At 35.3% G+C, this 18,322-nt stretch overlaps 1 protein-coding gene across 3 annotated transcripts in view; it reads left to right on the top strand.

Moving 5' to 3' along the window:
- SYCP1 (synaptonemal complex protein 1) overlaps positions 1–17,418 on the top strand; it is a 132,746-nt gene extending 115,328 nt beyond the window's left edge. For 2 of the 3 annotated variants that reach the window (XM_082684980.1, XM_082684978.1), the window contains 4 exons: positions 7,036–7,215; positions 11,606–11,749; positions 16,742–16,831; positions 16,950–17,418. In XM_082684980.1, the coding sequence (XP_082541106.1) occupies positions 7,036–7,215; positions 11,606–11,749; positions 16,742–16,831; positions 16,950–17,087 (552 nt within the window). In that variant the 3' untranslated portion in view covers positions 17,088–17,418. The remainder of the gene's footprint in view (positions 1–7,035; positions 7,216–11,605; positions 11,750–16,741; positions 16,832–16,949) is intronic. The other variant, XM_082684979.1, reaches the window with a different exon arrangement.
- Positions 17,419–18,322: the final 904 nt, after the last annotated feature.

The following is an 18,322-nucleotide window of genomic DNA, read 5'->3' as shown; positions in this document are numbered from 1 at the left end:
TATTCTTATGGAGTTGTTTTGAGTCATGTATAATTCCAACAAAATATGCCCATTATTTATTTGTTTTCAAGTAGATTAGTAAATAACATATTTTATCTGACGTTATGGATATATAAATTAATGAGGGAACAATAAAAGAAATAATAAATTTAAATAGGCTTCTATTTTCTATACTTTATTTCAACAGTATTGAAATAATATCATAAGCCTTATATGTCATAATTATTAGGTTTATCAAATGTTTCTGATTTGGGCAATTTACTTCTTTATTTTTTTTAAGATTTATTTATTTATTTGACAGAGAGATCACAAGTAGGCAGACAGACAGAGGGCGGGGTGGGGGTGGGGAAGCAAGCTCCCACTGATCAGTGAGCCTGATGTGTGAGACTCGATCCCAGGACCTGGGATCATGACCTGAGCTGAAGGCAGAGGCTTAACCCACTGAGTCACCTAGGTGCCTGGGCAAGTTACTTCTTTATGCCTTAGCTTGCTCATCTGTAAAGGGGCAATGAATAGTATCTGTTTTTTAAAGTTGTTAAAAGGATTAAATGAACTAATATTTGTAAGGCATTTATATATAAATAGTGCTTGGCACATAGGAAATGACATATAACTTTTTAAAAAATACAATGATGTGCACTAAATAATGTATAGAATTATTGAATCATTATATTGTACACCTGAAACAAATATAATACTATGTGTCAACTTTACCTCAATTAAAAAAAATAAAAGTACAACAGAAAATCATGAATATTATGTAGCTCTATTTTTAATTTTTTGAGGAATCTCCGCACTGTTTTCCAAAGTGGCTGCATCAACTTGCATTCCCACCAACAGTGTAAGAGGGTTCCCCTTTCTCCACAACCTCTCCAACATTTGTTGTTTGCTGTCTTGTCAATTTTTGCTGTTCTGACTCATGTAAGGTGATACCTTAATGTGGTTTTGATTTGAATTTCTCTGATGGCTAATGATGATGAACATTTTTTCATGTGTCTGCTAGCCATTTGTATATCTTCTGGAGAAGTGTCTGTTCATGTCTTCTGCCCATTTTTTGGATGTGATTTTCTGTTTTTTGATTGTTGAGTTTGAGGAGTTCTTTATAGATCTTGGATATGAGCCCTTTGTCTGTAGTGTTGTTTGAAAATATCTTCTCCCATTCCGTGGGTTGCCTCTTTGTTTTGTTGACGGTTTCCTTTGCTGTGCAGAAGCTTTTGATCTTGATGAAGTCCCAAAAGTTCATTTTCACTTTTGTTTCCTTTGCCTTTGGAGACATGTCTTGAAGTTGCTGTGGCCGATGTTGAAGGTTATTGCCTATGTTCTCCTCTAGGCTTTTGATAGATTCCTGCCTCACAGTGAGGTCTTTTATTCATTTCGAGTTTATCTTTGTGTATGGTGTAAGAGAATGGTAGAGTTTCATTCTTCTATATATAGCTGTCAATTTTTCCAGCACCATTTATTAAAGAGACTGTCTCTTTTCCACGGTATATTTTTTCCTGCTTTGTCAAAGATTAGTTGACCATAGAGTTGTGGGCCCATATCTGGGCTCTCTATTCTGTTCCATTGCTCTATGTGTCTGTTTTTGTGCCAGTACCATGCTGTCTTGGTGATCACAGCTTTGTAGTAAAGCTTAAAATCAGGCAACATTATGCCCCCAGTTTTGTTTTTCTTTTTCAGCATTTCCTTAGCAATTCGGGGTCTCTTCTGGTTCCACGCAAACTTTAGGATTGTTTGTTCCAGCACTTTGAAAAATGCTGGTAGAATTTTGATTGGGATGGCATTGAAAGTATAGATTGCTCTAGGCAGTATAAACATTTTAACAATCTTTATTCTTCCGATCCTTGAGCATGGAATGCTTTTCCTTCTTTTTTTGTCTTCTTCAGTTTTTTTCATGAGTTTTCTGTAGTTCCTTGAGTATAGATCCTTTACCTCTTTGGTAAAGTTTATTCCCAGGTATCTTACAGTTCTTGGTGCTCTAATAAATGGAATCGATTCTCTAATTTCCCTTTCTGTATTTTCATTGTTAGTGTATAAGAAAGCAACTGATATCTGTACACTGATTTTTGTATCCTGCCACATTACTGAATTGCTGTGTGAGTTCTAGTAGTTTAGAGGTGGAGTCTTGGTTTTCCATATAAAGTATCATGCTGGCTAAACTGAACATAGTAAAAAAATGGAAAAAGAAATAAAATCTTAAAATAAAAATACTGTATTACTTAAAAATGCTGACCATCATGTGAGCTTTCTATAAGTTGAAATCTTTTTGTTGGTGGAGCATCTTGCCTTCGTATTAATAGCTATTGACTGATCAAGGGTGATGGTTACTGAAAGTTGGGATGACCTTGACAACTTTGTAAAATAAGACAACATGAAGTTTGCTTCATTGACTGTTCCTTTCAAGAAAGATTCCTCTGTAGCAGGGGTTGCTGTTTGATAGCATTTTACCTACAGTAGAACTTCTTTCAAAATTAGAGTAAGTCCTCTCAAATGCTGCTGTTGATTTATCAATTAAATTTATATTATATTCTAAATCCTCTGCTGCCATTTCAGCAATCTTCACAGCATCTTTACCAGGAGTAGGTTTCATTTCAAGAAACCACTTCTTTTTGCTGATCCCTAGAAAAGCAACTCCTCACTTATTTTATCATGAGATTGCAGCCATTAAGTCATATCTTCAGGCTCCACTTTTAATTCCAGTTTTCTTGCTGTTCCCACCACATCTGCAGTTATTTCTGTCAGGAAGTCTTGAACCCCTTATATATAATCATCTATGAGGGCTGAAATCAGCTTCTGCCAAATTCCTGTTAGTATTGATATTTAACCACTTCCTATGAATCACAAATATCCTTTTTTTTTTTAAAAGATTTTATTTATTTTTTGAGAGAGAGACACAGTGAGAGAGGGAACACAAGCAGGGAGAGTGGGAGAGGAAGTAGGCTCCCTGCCAAGCAGGAGCCCGATGTGGGGCTTGATCCCAGGACCCTGGGATCATGACCAGCCGAAGGCAGATGCTTAACAACTGAGCCCCCCATGTGCTTGAATCACAAATATTCTTAATGGCATCTAGATTGGTGACTCTATTCCAGAAGGCTTTCAATTTACTTTTTCCATATCCATCAATAGAATCACTATCTATGGCATCTATAGTCTTATAAAATGTATTTCTTAAATAATAAGACTTGAACGAATGATTCCTTGACCCATGGGGTGCAGAATGATGTTGTGTTAGCAGGTATCAAAACGTTAATCTTGTATGTCTCCATCAGAACTATTGGGTAACCAGATGAGCAATATCTTGAAAGGAATCTTGTCTGAGCAGTAGGTCTTAATGGTAGGCTTAAAATATTTAGTTAAACCATACTGTAATCAGATATACTATCATCCGGGTTTTGTTTTTCTATTTATAGAGCATAGGCAAGTAGATTTAGCATAATTCTTAAAGGGCCCTAGGAATTTCACAATCATTAATGAGCATTGGCTTCAACTTAAGTCACCAACTGCATTAATCCCTAATAAGGGAGTGAGCCTGTCCTTTGAAACATTTTAGGCAAGCATTGACTTCTCTGTACATATGAAGGTTCTAGATGGCATCATCTTCCAATATATGGCTATTTTCCCTAGCTTGAAACTCTCTTGTTTAGTGTAGACACCTTCAGTACTTAATTAGCTAAATCTTCTGGATAACTTCAGTATCTTCTATATTAACACTTGCTGCTTTTAACTTGTACCTTTTTTTTTTTTTAAAGATTTTTATTTATTTATTTGACAGAGGGATCACAAGTAGGCAGAGAGGCAGGCAGAGAGAGAAGGGGAAGCAGGCTCCCTGCTGAGCAAAGAGCCCAATGTGGGGCTCGATCCCAGGACCCTGAGATCATGAACTGAGCCGAAAGCAGAGGCTTAACCCACTGAGCCACCCAGGCGCCCCTGCTTTGTGTTTTTTTTTTTTTGTTTTTTGTTTTTTGAAGACTTTATATATTTGAGAGAGAGAGAGTGAGTGAGTGAGAGAGCATGAGTCGTAGGGGAGGGGGACACAGAGGCAAAGGGAGAGGGAGAAGCAGACTCCTTTCTGAGCAGGGTGCCTGACTAGGGGCTGGATCCTAGGATCCTGGGATAATGACTAACACCCAGGTACCCCTTATCTTGCACTTTTTTGTTATGGAGATGGCTTCTTTCCTTAAATCTCATGAATGAACCTCTGCTAGTTTCAGACTTTTCTTCTGTAGCTTCCTCACCTCTCTTCACCTTCATAGAATTGATGAGTTGGAGCCTTGCTCTGGATTAGGTTTTGGCTTAAGGTAGTATTTTGACTGGTTTGAGCTTTTACACAGACCACTAAAACTTTCTCCATATACAGTGAAAGGCTGTTTCACTTTCTTATCATTTGTGTGCTCACTGGAAGTCTCACTTTTAGTATCCTTCAAGAACTTTTCCTTTGCATTCAGAACTTGGCTAAGTGGTTGGTGCAAGAGGCTTAACTTTCGGTCTATCTCGGCTTTCAATATGACTTCCTTTCTCTAACCTCAGTCGTTTCTAGCTTTTGATTTAAAGTGAGAGACAGGTGAATCCCTTTTTCACTTGGACACATAGAAGCCGTTGTAGTTTTTGACTAACCTAATTTCAGTTTTGTTTTGTTTCAGGGAATAGGGAGGCTCAAGGACAGGGAGAGAGATGGGGAATAGTAGGCCAGTGGAGCAGTCAGCACACACAGCTTTTAAGTTAAGTTTTCCGTCTTATATGGATGTGGTTCATGGTGTTCCCAAACAATTATAATAGTAACATTGAAGATCACCAAATCCCAGATTTCTGTAACAAATAATAATAATGAAGAAATTTGAAATATTTAGAATTACCAAGATGTGATACAAAGTGACACAAGTGACACTAAGTGAGCAAATGCTGTTGGAAAAATGGTGCTGATAGACTTGCCTGGGTCAGAGTTTCCACAGACCTTCCATTTTGCAAAACAAACAAACAAACAAACAAAAAACCACCAAAAGCACAGCATCTATGAAGTGCAACAAAGTGAAGTGCAATGAAATGAGATCTGCTTGTATATGCATCACTGGAAATGTAACATTCAGAAAGAATGTGACTGGTAGGAAAGTACATACATTTCCATGACTTATCATGAAGAGGTTTATTTCAGCATTCTAGAATGGGGGTGCATTTTCTTTCAAGCTGCTATTCTATCAGTAAGTGTTAAATTCCCAGATTTGGCCACAAGGTGGTGTAGTTGTCATTCTGAGTTCTTTCAGGAGGGAAAAATTTTTCCATGAAAACAGTTACATTTTGGAGATTCTGAGCCACTGATGAATTCAGAGAGAAAAAAATTGTTTTCATCAAAACTGTGTTATCACCTATGACAGAAATATATAGGAATGAGGATACAGAAATACCACTGTGTGAAAAAATGCTACCAAAATTTCTATCTGCTGGAAAGAGGATTATGAAGTGAGATCACTAGAACTGGGCAGAAACCTACAAATATCTCATTTAGTCCCTTGAATATATAGTCGGATAAACTTGAGCCTAGAGGTACTTAGAGATTATTTAATGTCTCCCAGCCAAGATAGTTTAAGATTCAGGAGAAAAGAGCATATTACCTGACTCCTGGTCCAATGGATATGTGTGTGTGTGTGTGTGTGTGTGCAACATAGTGATTCACCAATTTTGTACATTATGCTGTGTTCGTCACAAGTACAGCTACCATCTGTCCTGTTACACTGCTATTACAATATCATTGACTGTTTTCCTTATGCTTGCCTTTTATTCCCATGATTTATTCATTCCCTGACTGTATCTCCCACTTGCCTTTATCTGTTTTGCCCATCCTCCACATATCTGACAACCATCAGTTCTGTGCATTTATAGGTCTGATTCTGCTTTTTGTTTATTCATTTACCATTTTTTTTATTCCATGTGAGTGAAATCATATGGAATTTGTCTTTCTCAGTCTAATTTATTTCACTTAGTATAATACCTTCTAGGTCCATCCATGGTTATGGCACAATCTCAGCCTTTTTTATAGTTGTGTAATATTCTTCCATGTGTGTGTATACCACATCTACCTTTATCTATTCACCCATCAGTCCAGTGTTTTTATAGCGCATGTGCTCATATCTTAATACCACATCCTATATGCTCCTAACTTAAATTTACTGCAGATTTAACCACTGAACTTTTGAGAATAGCTCTGTTGTGTGTGTGTGTGTGTGTGTGTGCGTGTGTGCATGTACACACTCCATTTTTTTCTTGTAATTGCTGTGATTGTATTCATGAAGATGGTGGTGATCAAAGAAAGTGATAAAATTAGAAAGCACCTAACACTATTCCACTAAAGCAGTTATTATGCACTTACACTAGAAAGATAGGTCAGGTGCTAAAGGGAAGATACATATAAAGGTAGAGAGAAAGAAAATGGAAGAAATTAAGTTGAAATAACTTCTAAGTATTTAGAGTAAATTTGTAATTTATCTTCAGAATTGAAGAAAATAGTTATTTTTTTCCTCCTGGAAATTTTTTCTGGTTCTCTACTTTTGTGATTTTTCTTCCCTATATTCCTTTCTTTCTTTTCTTTCTTTCTTTCTTTTTTTTTGTGGGGAATAAGGCTCATGGATAGGAAAGGCTGATATTTTTATAGATGAGAGAGATGAAATATGAAAGCATAAAAGAGAATGGATAGAAATGAGAATAAACTGACCTGTAGCTTTTAGGCTATTGTAATGAACCACAAAGAAAGGCTCTTTGCCACCAGGAATAGAGATTTTTTTCTTCAGCAAATCCTCAACTTTGGGTCATTTAAAGAGTTGAGACATTTTATTTCTTTTCATAGCAGCTCTCTGAAGACAGGCAGATAGCATTTTCATCTTCAATGGGAAAATAAAGTGACAAAATAAGGATAATTTATTCAAAGTTATCCAATTAATAGTAAATTTGAGGATACATTCTAGTTTATTCCAGTGTTATTTCAACTAATTGCTGCACTTTAAAATGACATGTAGTGATGATTTTATTCCCTTTTGTTGTTCAATATAGAAAATACAGACACCTTTACTGGAAACACATGAAACTCATTATTGGAAATTTGATTCTAAAACTGCTCCTTCACAAAATATATCTCGAAACTTCACATCAGTTGACCATGGCAAATCCAAAGATAAAAGAGACTGTCTGTGGACACCTGCCAAAAGTACTTTATCTACACCATTACCAAAGGTTGGTTGCTAAAATTTCTCAGAAAGTCATAATTTTTTAAGTTAAAAAAGAAGTTTTTGGTATCATATATATCTGGTATCACACATTGAAATAAAAAATAAATTCAATTTTTGTGATACCAGCATGAAATTGTTGTTTTTTAAAAATATCATTATCCACAACTTAATAATATTTGGGACAGATTCCATAATTTTCTGTCATTTACCAGATGGCATTCCCTGATGTGGGTGATATGATTCTGACTTAACATTTTTCAGTATCACCCCAGTTATTTCCTTTTGCTGTATACTTTTACATCATCTTGTTGCCGGTCTTTTACTTAGCAGTCGGCCCTCAGTGTGTCAGGTGACAACAGCAAGATGGCTCAGTTACTATCTTTCACATGTTCACTTAATCCATGGGGAATTCATTCAACCTTTCCATGCTAAATAGCAGTATAGAATGCTACATTTCTGACCCCACATCCTACCATCTATCTCTATCTAATTTCTTTTTACTCTAAACTATCCAGTCAGACACAAAGACGAAATCTCTTCCTAAGTTTATATCTAGCAAGGGAATGAGATGCCAATCCTTCTTGAAGGCACCCCTATTTTTTGTTAGACTACTGTTGAGTTGTCTGCTCACCTGCCTTAGAAATTGAAAGAAAAAATATTTCGACCTCTCTCTATACTGAAATTTTATGCCTTCCCCTTCCAGTTTCCTTAAAATAACTGGGAAGAAAGGAGGTGTTTGGTGATTGTAGGGCCAGTTTAACCACTTTTTAATAAGCCCTAGAGAAGGATCTGGCTTTAATCATAGGTTGCTTTCTTTAGAATATGGGCTACTAGCATTTTTTTCTGCAGCTTTGTGCCCCAGTTGACAATTCCAGAGCAAAAGGAAGAGTCTCTCTCACATCCTGCTACATATGCAATATTATCTACACCTTGGAAGTTATGAAAATTAGTAAACTACATAGCTTAGAGAGGTTTTTACATAAAATTATTTTGTTGTATTTATATTATTCAGAGTGTGAAGTCATCTTCATATAGAATGAACTTAATTTAAAAAACTTTATATTGAAATATATGCAAGAAAAATGCACAGATATTAATTATGCAACTGGATGATTCTTTACACACTAAACATAACTTTGTAACCAGCACTCAGATTAAAGCACAGAATCTTACTATCACCTCTGAAGATTTTCCTGCCCCCTTTTTAGTCACTGGCTTCTCCTCCAAGGCCATATATTGTCCCAACTCTAACATTAGCTGTACCTGTTTTTGTATTTTCTCTTTTCCCTGTTTTCGCATTTTTTATAAATAGAATCATTATTTTTATTTTGACTTTTCCTACTTGATATTATGTTTGTGAGACTCATCCATATTGTTGCTTGAAGTTTTAGATTTTTGGTTTATATTTCTATATGGTATTCCATTGTGTGATATACCACAGTTTATTTATCTATTGTATTATTAGTTGACTTTTGGGTGGTTTCCAGACTATGCTTTCATGCATAGTCTTGCTATAAAAATTCTGGTATTTGACCTTTATGCATTTTGGTTGGGTATGTCTTTGAGAATGAAATTGCTGGGTTATAAGGTTATGTATACTATGTTCCATCTTAATAGATACTGACTGAGTTTGTATTTTTTTTTTTTTTTACTGTGATACAAAACATGTGGAGTTCCCCCCCACCATACCAGTTCTCTGATTCTTTAGACGCCAGGTAGTTGTCCTACGGTTTGATTAAATTCTGACACTACCTGGAGTTAATGTAGACCCCACAGATTAAGGGCTCACTCCCACAAGACTGCTTTCACTTCAGACACTAGTTACAGTCCTGGTTTGCCCCTTGTACTACTGAACAACTGGCTCTAAATTGGGGGTCCTCATAACCTCCCTCCTCATGTTTTCTAATTTGCTAGAATGATTCTTAGAAGATTCTTTTGCTTACTATTACCAGTTTATTATAAAGGGTACAACTCAAGAACAGCCAAAAGATGAATAGGACAAAGTGTGAGGGAAGGGGTACAGAACTTCCATGTCTTCTTCAAGAGTGCCACACTTCCAGTACCTCTGTGTGTTTGCCAACATGGAAACTCTCAGAACCCCATCAGTTAGGGGTTTTTATGGAGGTTTCATTACCTAGCATGACTGATTACATCATTGGCCATTGATGTTTAACTCACTCTCCATCCCCTCTTCTCTCCCAGGATCCTGGTTAAAGGGTGTAGCTGATTTACAAACTTCTAATCAAGCCTTGGTTTTTCTGGTTACTAGCCACCATCCTCAAGTTATCTAGGAGCCCTTTCCTGTCAGTTATTTCATTAGTGTTAACTTTGGTCCAGTTGAAAGGAGCTTATTTTGAATAATGAAAGACTCCTATCACATTACTGGGGACAAAGACTGAATATTGTACCAAAAGATGCTCTGATCACCCCAGTCACTCAGGAAATTACATGGGTTTTAAAAGTTCTGTGTCAGGAACTAGGGACAAAGACTAAATATATATTTCTTATTGTATCACACTGCCAATCATGTTTTTCAAAAAAATCATTACATAAATTTATATCCTAGCTGGCAGTGAATGAGAAGTCTAGTTGCTCCACATCCTTGCTATTACATGGTATTTTATATCTTTTTGATTTTAGCCATTCTCATAGGTGTGGTGACCTTACTTTTTTAGAAAGAACTTTTTTTTACCATAATTTTAGATTTATAGAAAAGTCGCAAAGTTAGTACATAGAATTCATTTACGTCTATCACCCAGTTTTCTACATTGTTAACATCTTACATTACCATGTACATTTGTCAAAACTAGGAAACATACATTGGTACATTACTGTTAACTTTAGATTTTATTTTATTTTGCCATTAATGTCAGCTTTTCAAAGCCCTTATGGATGTCTCATTTCCTACATGTTTGAAGTTCTTTTTTTTTAATTAATTATTTTTATTAACATATAATGTATTATTTGCCTCAGGGATACAGGTTTGTGAATTGTCAGGCTTCCACACTTCACAGCACTCACCATAGCACATATCTCCTCAATGTCCATAACCCAACCACCCTCTCCACACAACCCCCCCCCCCAGCAACCCTCAGTTTGTTTTGTGAGATTTAGAGTCTCTTACGGTTTTTCTCCCTCCCGATCTCATCTTGTTTCATTAGTCTGTCATTTGCCCTGTCATTTGCCCAGCTCCATTGCCTCATGAAACTGCAAAGTTCAAATGCTTGCTTATGATTGTTTTGACAAATGCTATGCTGTACTTCATAAGAGGGAGAAAGTTTTTGTAATAATAAGCTCTAAGTCAGGTTAAATACAATCAGCCTTGTAAGTGAGGTCTTTCAGAGAACCACTAGACAAGTTAAAATGACAGCTTTTGGGGAATAAAGCTTTGGAAGAGCTCTCAGTTCTGTTCTGTGCTATCTAATGGCTTTCAGACTAGATAAAGAGTGTGGGATATTATTTTTTTAAGGGTAACAGAGGGCGGGGGCTGGAATGAAGAAAAGTTAAAAAACCACAAAGCTTGCTATTGTTACAGACGTTTGGCCATTAAAAAAAGATAAGCATTACAGTTTATGGCAAGCTTTTGGTTAATTTCCGGAGTTCTCAAAAAGCTGACTTTGACCATTTTACAGTATTTTTATTGCTTCATGGAAGAGCAGATTTTTGGAATACCTTGCTTTGCCATTTTTGCGGATGTTACTGACTTTTTAAAGATACTTTAAAAAATTATAAAGCTTACAGGGTAATATGGAATACTAAACATTGACTAATGTGAATTACTTTATGAACAAAATATAAGCATACCTATTTTCTCATAAATCAGTAAGTATTTCTTTAGAAAGAGCAAAGCTCATTCAGGTCTTTGGTCTTGTTTATTGGTAGAAAAATTAAAGTCCCTCTTTCCTTAAGATTGTTGACTGCTGATGCTAGAGAGTCTCTCTCCCCCCACTCTCTCCTGCCATTATTTTCTTCAGTAGTTGAAGGGCAGGGGGAAAAAAAGTCTCCTGTTATAAATTGTTTGAAGAGGGGTACCTGGGTGGCTCAGTGGGTTAAGTCTCTACTTTCGGCTCAGGTCATGATCTCAGGGTCCTGGGATAGAATCCTGCAGCGGGCTCTCTGCTCAGCAGGGAGCCTGCTTCCTCCTCTCTCTGCCCGCCTCTCTGCCTACTTGTGATCTCTATCTGTCAAATAAATAAATAAAATCTTAAAAAAATAAATTTTTTGAAGAAATTAGAAGTTTTAGTATCAAAAATATCTGAATGAAATTCTTATAAAAAATTTCTATGTACATCCCACTGATAATGGAGAGTTATTGATTACTAAAGATTCAACTTGAGTTACCAACAGTATAGGGTTTTTTGATAAGATAATACATTGTTTTCCTTTTTGGATAGGCATATACTGTGAAGACGCCAACGAAACTAAAAATTCAGCAAAGAGAAAACAAGAATGTACCCACGGAAGAAAGTAATAAAAAGAGAAAAATGTTCTTTGAGTTTGATATCAATTCGGATAGCTCAGAAACGACTGATCTCTTGGTAAAAATACTACAAATCAGTTTTTATTGTTTACATTATTATTTTTACACATTTTTGATGTATTTGTATAATATATACACATAGTATCTACTATTGCAATACTAAAATATAGAACTCTATAACACAGAACCCTATGCTTTTGCAGCATTTTGGAGAAACAGGGTTTAAATAATCTAACTTCAGAAACCATGGCATTTTCAAATACTTCATGTAACATAGTTGGCACATAAGATAATTAAACCATTTTGTTTTCCAGCAGATTGTTATAAAGGAGTTTTGTACCACATACTCTTCTTTTTTCTTTCTTTTTCTTTTTTCTTTCCTTCTTTTTCTTTTTTTTAAGAAAGGTTAGGTAAATCTTGCTATGACCAAATTTTAGGGCCCCTCTTGATTTTGCATATTATACCTCTTCCTAATTTTATACCACTTACTGGTTGAAATCTGTATAAAGGTATTAGTTGACCAGTATAGCATTTTTATCATTCTTAAAGAGTTAATGTATTAAAGATGAGTTGTTTAAAGAAGATATTACCCCTAGCAGTTTGTATTACTAGTTATTCCCTCCCGTGAGTGTATCCACACCTACCAGTATTTTCTTGTCATAATATTTATTGAGAATGAATTTAGGTCACTTAATTTAAAAAGAAACCTCATCACACAAAATGAAGCAATATACCAAAGATTCTTAATTACAAAATTCCAGTTAAAGGTGCTAGTTTGTTTCATTATTGCCACTTTTAACTTTTGAGATCCTTCAAGCTTTTGAAGCTGCTTTGGAACCCTCTATTTTCATTTGTTCTGGAATAATGAGTACTTGAAGTCTTAAAACCCTAATTATTGAAGTTAACTTATAGAATCCTTAAGTGCCTCTTTGTTTTATAGATGATGATTAACATTTTAATGATAAAAACTGTGAGCCAAGCACCATTGCAAAGATTATATAGGTATTTCTTAGAATAATCCCATATTAGAAGTATATACAGGGCTGTTTTCATTTTACAGATGAGAAAACTGAATCATATAGGTACCTTGCCCAAGATTACATAGCTAGTAAGGCATGTAGCCAAAATTTGAACACAGTTTAGCTCCATAGCCTATGTAAGTTGTTATACATAGTAACTGCCAACTCAAACTGAAGTCCAGATACATAAAAATGTAAGGAGAATTAGTAGAAAGATTATGAGATCTGGAATTAGACAATCAGGGTTGGAACCCATACTGTTTTTCTAGCTGTGTGAATTTAAGCTAGTTTAACTGAGATTCAGAATGATTCATGATTTCATTTTTAAAAGGAACATCACAGCTTTGTAACACAATAGGCATACTACAGTATTCTAGAAGTATGCAGTTATTTATACTTGCCTAAAAATACATTTCATAGTCCAGTTTATTTGATTATAATTATCACTCAAAGTTACTGTTTTGCAATTTTCTTATTGTTGCATTTAAATTTTGGTGAACACTCAAATAATTATAAAAAGTTAGATTTAAAAATGGATTGTCTGGAGTGACCTTACAGAAGGTGGTGAAGTAAGAAATAGCACAAATTTCTCTACCTAGACAGCAATTGTACTTGCAGAAACTGTCTGAAGTAACTATTTTGGAACTCTGTAGACTATTTGAATGCTTGCAACTTCCAGGGTTGAAACTTGGTAAATTACAGTTAATTTTGGTCAGTTTCATCCTTAAGAATGGTAGTGGCTACCTATCATCCAATCCATTGTCCTATGGCAGACAACAATGCTCATATCTTGCTGTAGTCAAGGTGAGCAATAAGGACTTTTTCTCTGAATATCAAGATTCAGTGTTCTGGATTATCATTGCTGCTTCTCATCACTGTGCAGGCACAGAAACTGGCTGCCATTCAATTCCCCTTGGCTGGAGGTGTCTTACAGAGGATTTAAATGAACTGTAATTGGTTTTCTTTTTCTTATTTTTTTCACTTTTATTCTTTGGAGGATCAGACATTTAAAAAAATTAGGACATCAAGAGCAGTCACATTTCTGGGGTATTTAAAACCACTGCACATGCCCATGGAAAGACAGGCTCAAAAAAAAAATATGTGAAAAGATCCCAAATTTTTACCCAGGCTAATCCCTGGACAGAAACTTGTACAGCATAAAGCAAGACAAAAGTAACTCACTATAGCAAACCTTGGGGAAAGGGAAGAATCTGATTTGCAGACGTATTCAGTTATAAGATTCACACATTTAAGTTTCTTTTTTAAAAATTTTATTTATTATAGAGAGGGGGGGGAGGAGAGGATGGGTGGGGGGGGTGTGGGGAGGAGGCAGAGGAAGAGGGAGAAACAGACTCCCTGCTGAGCACGGAGCCTGATGTGGGGCTCCATCCCAGGGCTCTGAGATCATGACCTCAATCAAAATCAAGAGTCAAATGCCTAACTGACTGAATCACCGAGGTGCCCTGAAATTAACACACTTTTTAATCAGCCAGTGGATCAAAGAAGAAATCACAAGGGAAGTTAAGACTTAGATATGAATAAAAATGAAAACACAGTATACTGTGTTACAGCAAAAATTCAGAGGGAAATGTATAGCTCCAAATTCCTATATTAAAAAAGAAAGATCTCAAATCAATAACTTTACACTTTATGGAACTAGAAAAAGAAGAGCAAACCAAACCCAAAACTAGCAGGAGGAAGGAAAAAAATGAAGATTCAAGGGGAGATAAGCAAATTAGAGAATAGAAAACAATAAAGAAAATAAAGAAAACCAAAATTTATGTATTTTTTCAAATACATTTTTCAAATACAAATCTTTTCAGATTAAAAAAGTTGACAAATCTTTAGCTAGACTAACAAGATATAAATAGAATCAGAAAAGGAAAGTGGGTTTATTACTTATTAGAGATAAAAAATACTGTGAATATATGCTAACAAATTCTATAACTTAGAAGAAATGAACAAATGGGTAAAACTGTTGAGATGCACAAATTAAACTGATCCAAGAAGAAATAGAAAACCTCAACAGGCCTATCTATTAGTCAGTAAAGAATTTGACTTAGTAATCAAAAACCTCTCAACAAAGAAAAGTCCTGGGCCAGATGACTTCCTTGATAGATTGTATCAAACATTTGGGGATATAACCTTCTCAGACTTCAGAAAATTGGAGAGAACTTTCTTTTTTTTGAGAACTCTTTTTTTAAATTTTATTTTTCAATGTTCCAAGATTCACTGTTTATGTACCACACTCAATGCTCCATGCAATACGTGCCCTCCTCAGTCTCCACCACCAGACTCACCCATCCCCCCATCCTTCTCCCCTTCAAAACCCTCTTTTCTCAGAGTCCACAGTCTCTCATGGTTTGTCTCTCCCTAAGATTTCCCCCAATTCACTTTTCCTTTCCTTCTCCTAATGTCTTCCATGTTATTCCTTATGCTCTACAAGTAAGTGAAACCATATGATAACTGACTCTGCTTAACTTATTTCACTCAGCATAATCTCCTTCAGTCCCGTACATGTTGATACAAGGTTGGGTATTTATCTTTTCTGATGGAGGCACTCTTGATAACTCATTATATGAGGCCAGCAATACCTTGATATCAGGGTAAGATAAAGACATTACTAGAAAAGAAAGTTGAAGGCCATTATCCTTTATGAATGTCTGTGTAAAAATCCTCAAAATATTAGCAAGTCAAATTTCACATCATATTAACAGTTGTATTCACCAGGTGCCTGGGTGGCTTAGTGGATTAAAGCCTCTGCCTTCGGCTCAGGTCATGATCCCAGGGTCCTGGGATCGAGGCCCACATCTCATGGGGCTCTCTGCTCAGCAGGGAGACAGCTTCCCCCTCTCTGTTTTTGCCTGCCTCTCTGCCTACTTGTGACCTCTGTCTGTCAAATAAATAAATAAAATCTTAAAAAAAAAAAAAAAGTTGTATTCACCATGACCAAGTGGGATTTATCCAAGAAATGCCAGAATGGTTCAATATAAGAAAATCAGTGTAGTATATCACCATTAATAGAATGAAGGAGGGAAAATCCCATATGATCATCTCAGTTAGTACAGAAAAGGCATTGGACAAAATCCAACATTTTTTTCATGATAGAAACTCTTATAAAGGTAGGAATAGAGGAACAATTCCTTAGCATGATAAAAAATACTTATGAAAACTTGGAGCTAACATTCTACTCAGTTGAAAGCTTATTCCTTAAATTAAGAATGAGCCTCTGTAAATGTGACATTAGTGAATAGGACAAGATACTGTGAACTGATTGCTCACCAGACTAATAAATCTGTATAGTATATTCAGTAAGAGAGTGGATTTCTAGAGCCAGCCTGTCTGGATTTGAATCCCAGCTCCACCTCTTAACTAGTTGTATAATCTTAGGCAAAGTACTTAACATTTCTGTGTCTCAGTTCTTCACCTTTAAAATGGGGATGATAATAGTATACCTACTTTATAAAATTATTGTGAGGATTAAAATTAATTAAAATAGGCAAAGTGCTTAGAACAGCTCCTAACATAAATTACTAAATTAGTGTTAGCTATTATTATTTGGGGGAATTACAATACTCATAAGTTGATAGTTGATAACATAATAATTTTTATAGGATTATACATGCTATTATAAGGCCAAAGTGAGTTTGAGTAAGTAGGCTGGGGGGAAGTGGAGTGGAAGGAAAAGTAGAAACTGAAACTGAAGTAGAAATCAGTAGAAAAGTACTATTAATATACATGTTGTATTTCATATACTACAATATAGTTATTAGTATTTCATATAATGCAGTATTGTTAATAGAATCTAAATCTTTATTCTTGTTTGGAAGATTGAGTATTTTTGTCATTGCCTTCAGTTTTTCTTCTTCTTTTCTCTCCTCCTTCTCTTCTCTCTCTTCTTTCACCTCCTTTCTTTCTCCCTTCCCCCACTTCCCTTCTTTGTGTTTCTCCTCCTCTCTGTCATATATGGACAAAATTTTAGTATTAGTGATGACAGACCCCAGATTATATTTTTTGTATTTTTCTTTAAGAGCATGGTTTCTGAGGAGGAGACATTGAAAAAATTATACAAGAATAATAATCCAACAACTTCTCATCTTTGTGTCAGAACACCAAAAAAGGTAGTGTGTTTTTTTTTTAAGGTAGTTTTAAATTTTTCCTTCAGAAATCAAATTTCAAAAGGTGAACTTTATCTTTTTAAATATATTTTGATTTGATTTAATTTGATTTTGTATTCAGACCCCATCATCTCTAACCACCCCTGGATCTACGCTGAAGTTTGGAGCTACGAGGAAAATGCGGGAAGATCGTTGGGCTGTAATTGCTAAAATGGATAGGAAAAAAAAACTAAAGGATGCAGAGAAGTTATTTGTTTAATCTCAGAAAATCAGTGTGATTAAGGAGCCTAATAACATGAGATTTATAGTTAATTTAAAGATGTTTTATTTTCTGAAGAACCAAACATTTTCTGACATTGAGACTTTTTTGTATCTACATAATTTGTTTTTTATGATTTTTATGTTTTGGCCTAAATTACCACATTACCTGAAACCTTGTAATTCTATTCAGATAAGATGATTATATTTTGTTTTTGTCTTTCTTGTATTCATAAAAGTTGTTTTAATTTTTCATATTTGTGAAGTTATCTATTGAATGCTAGGAACACATTGAGATGTACTCTTTATTCTTTATTATTAAAATATTTGGATGCAAATAAATGCTTTTCATTGATTCTGTGAAGTCATCTGGACAGCTGATCATAATGTTGATATTTTTTAAATCTTAAGGTCATTATGGTGAAGTTTCACAGTTCTGAAGCAGTTTTATCTGTTTATAAAATTGACTAGTGCCCTTCAGTTGTAGGAAAAGAAGGCTATACCAGTATGCTTCCTAACATTATTTATTCAACACTCATTAATTTAAACAAGTATTTATTGAGTGCCTTCTATGAGTCAAATACAGTTCTAGATACTGGAGATATGACAATGAACAGAACAGAAAAATAAACCGTCTGTTCTTCTAGAGCTTACATTTTAGTGAGGGAAATAGACAATAAATATATGAACCTGGATATGGTTTGGGGACTTCCAGCTTCTGATATCTTAATTGAAAATTTATGATGAGTCTCCTGAGCAAGTATTTTTTAGAGGAGTATTAGACTGGATAATGTGTTATTTCATATTTAAAGCTATATATTTTCAAACATTTTAAAATAAAACAAGACTAGTGTATTAGTTGAGGTAATGCTAGCTTCTCTGGCTAATCATTCATCAACTTCTCAATTCTCTAAAGTCCAACATAAATGTTCCTATTTAGTAAGCAGCATTCCTCCAGGCAGTGATTCTGGAAACTTGGTTCCTTCCAGCTTTAAGTTCTGCCTCGCTCAACAACTGGCTTCCAAGGTTGCTGCAAAAGGGGAAGCACCAAAAGATTTGCTGACATATTTCCTGAAATAAGGATGAGGTGAAGGAAAGACAAGGAGCAAAGTTGGGTCTTGAAGTTCTGTTTTGAGATATGTAATTTTTTTGTGGGGGGGAGGTGCTGTGTAATAGCTGAGATATCTTAGATATCTAAGTGGAGCAGTTGGTAGGTCATTGAACAAATGAATCTGG

The sequence above is a fragment of the Mustela nivalis genome (assembly GCF_964662115.1).
Source record: "Mustela nivalis genome assembly, chromosome: 10".
NCBI classification, from domain to species: Eukaryota; Metazoa; Chordata; class Mammalia; order Carnivora; family Mustelidae; genus Mustela; species Mustela nivalis.
Note: the sequence above shows the minus strand (reverse complement) of the source record. Positions and strands in the feature narration are given on the sequence as shown.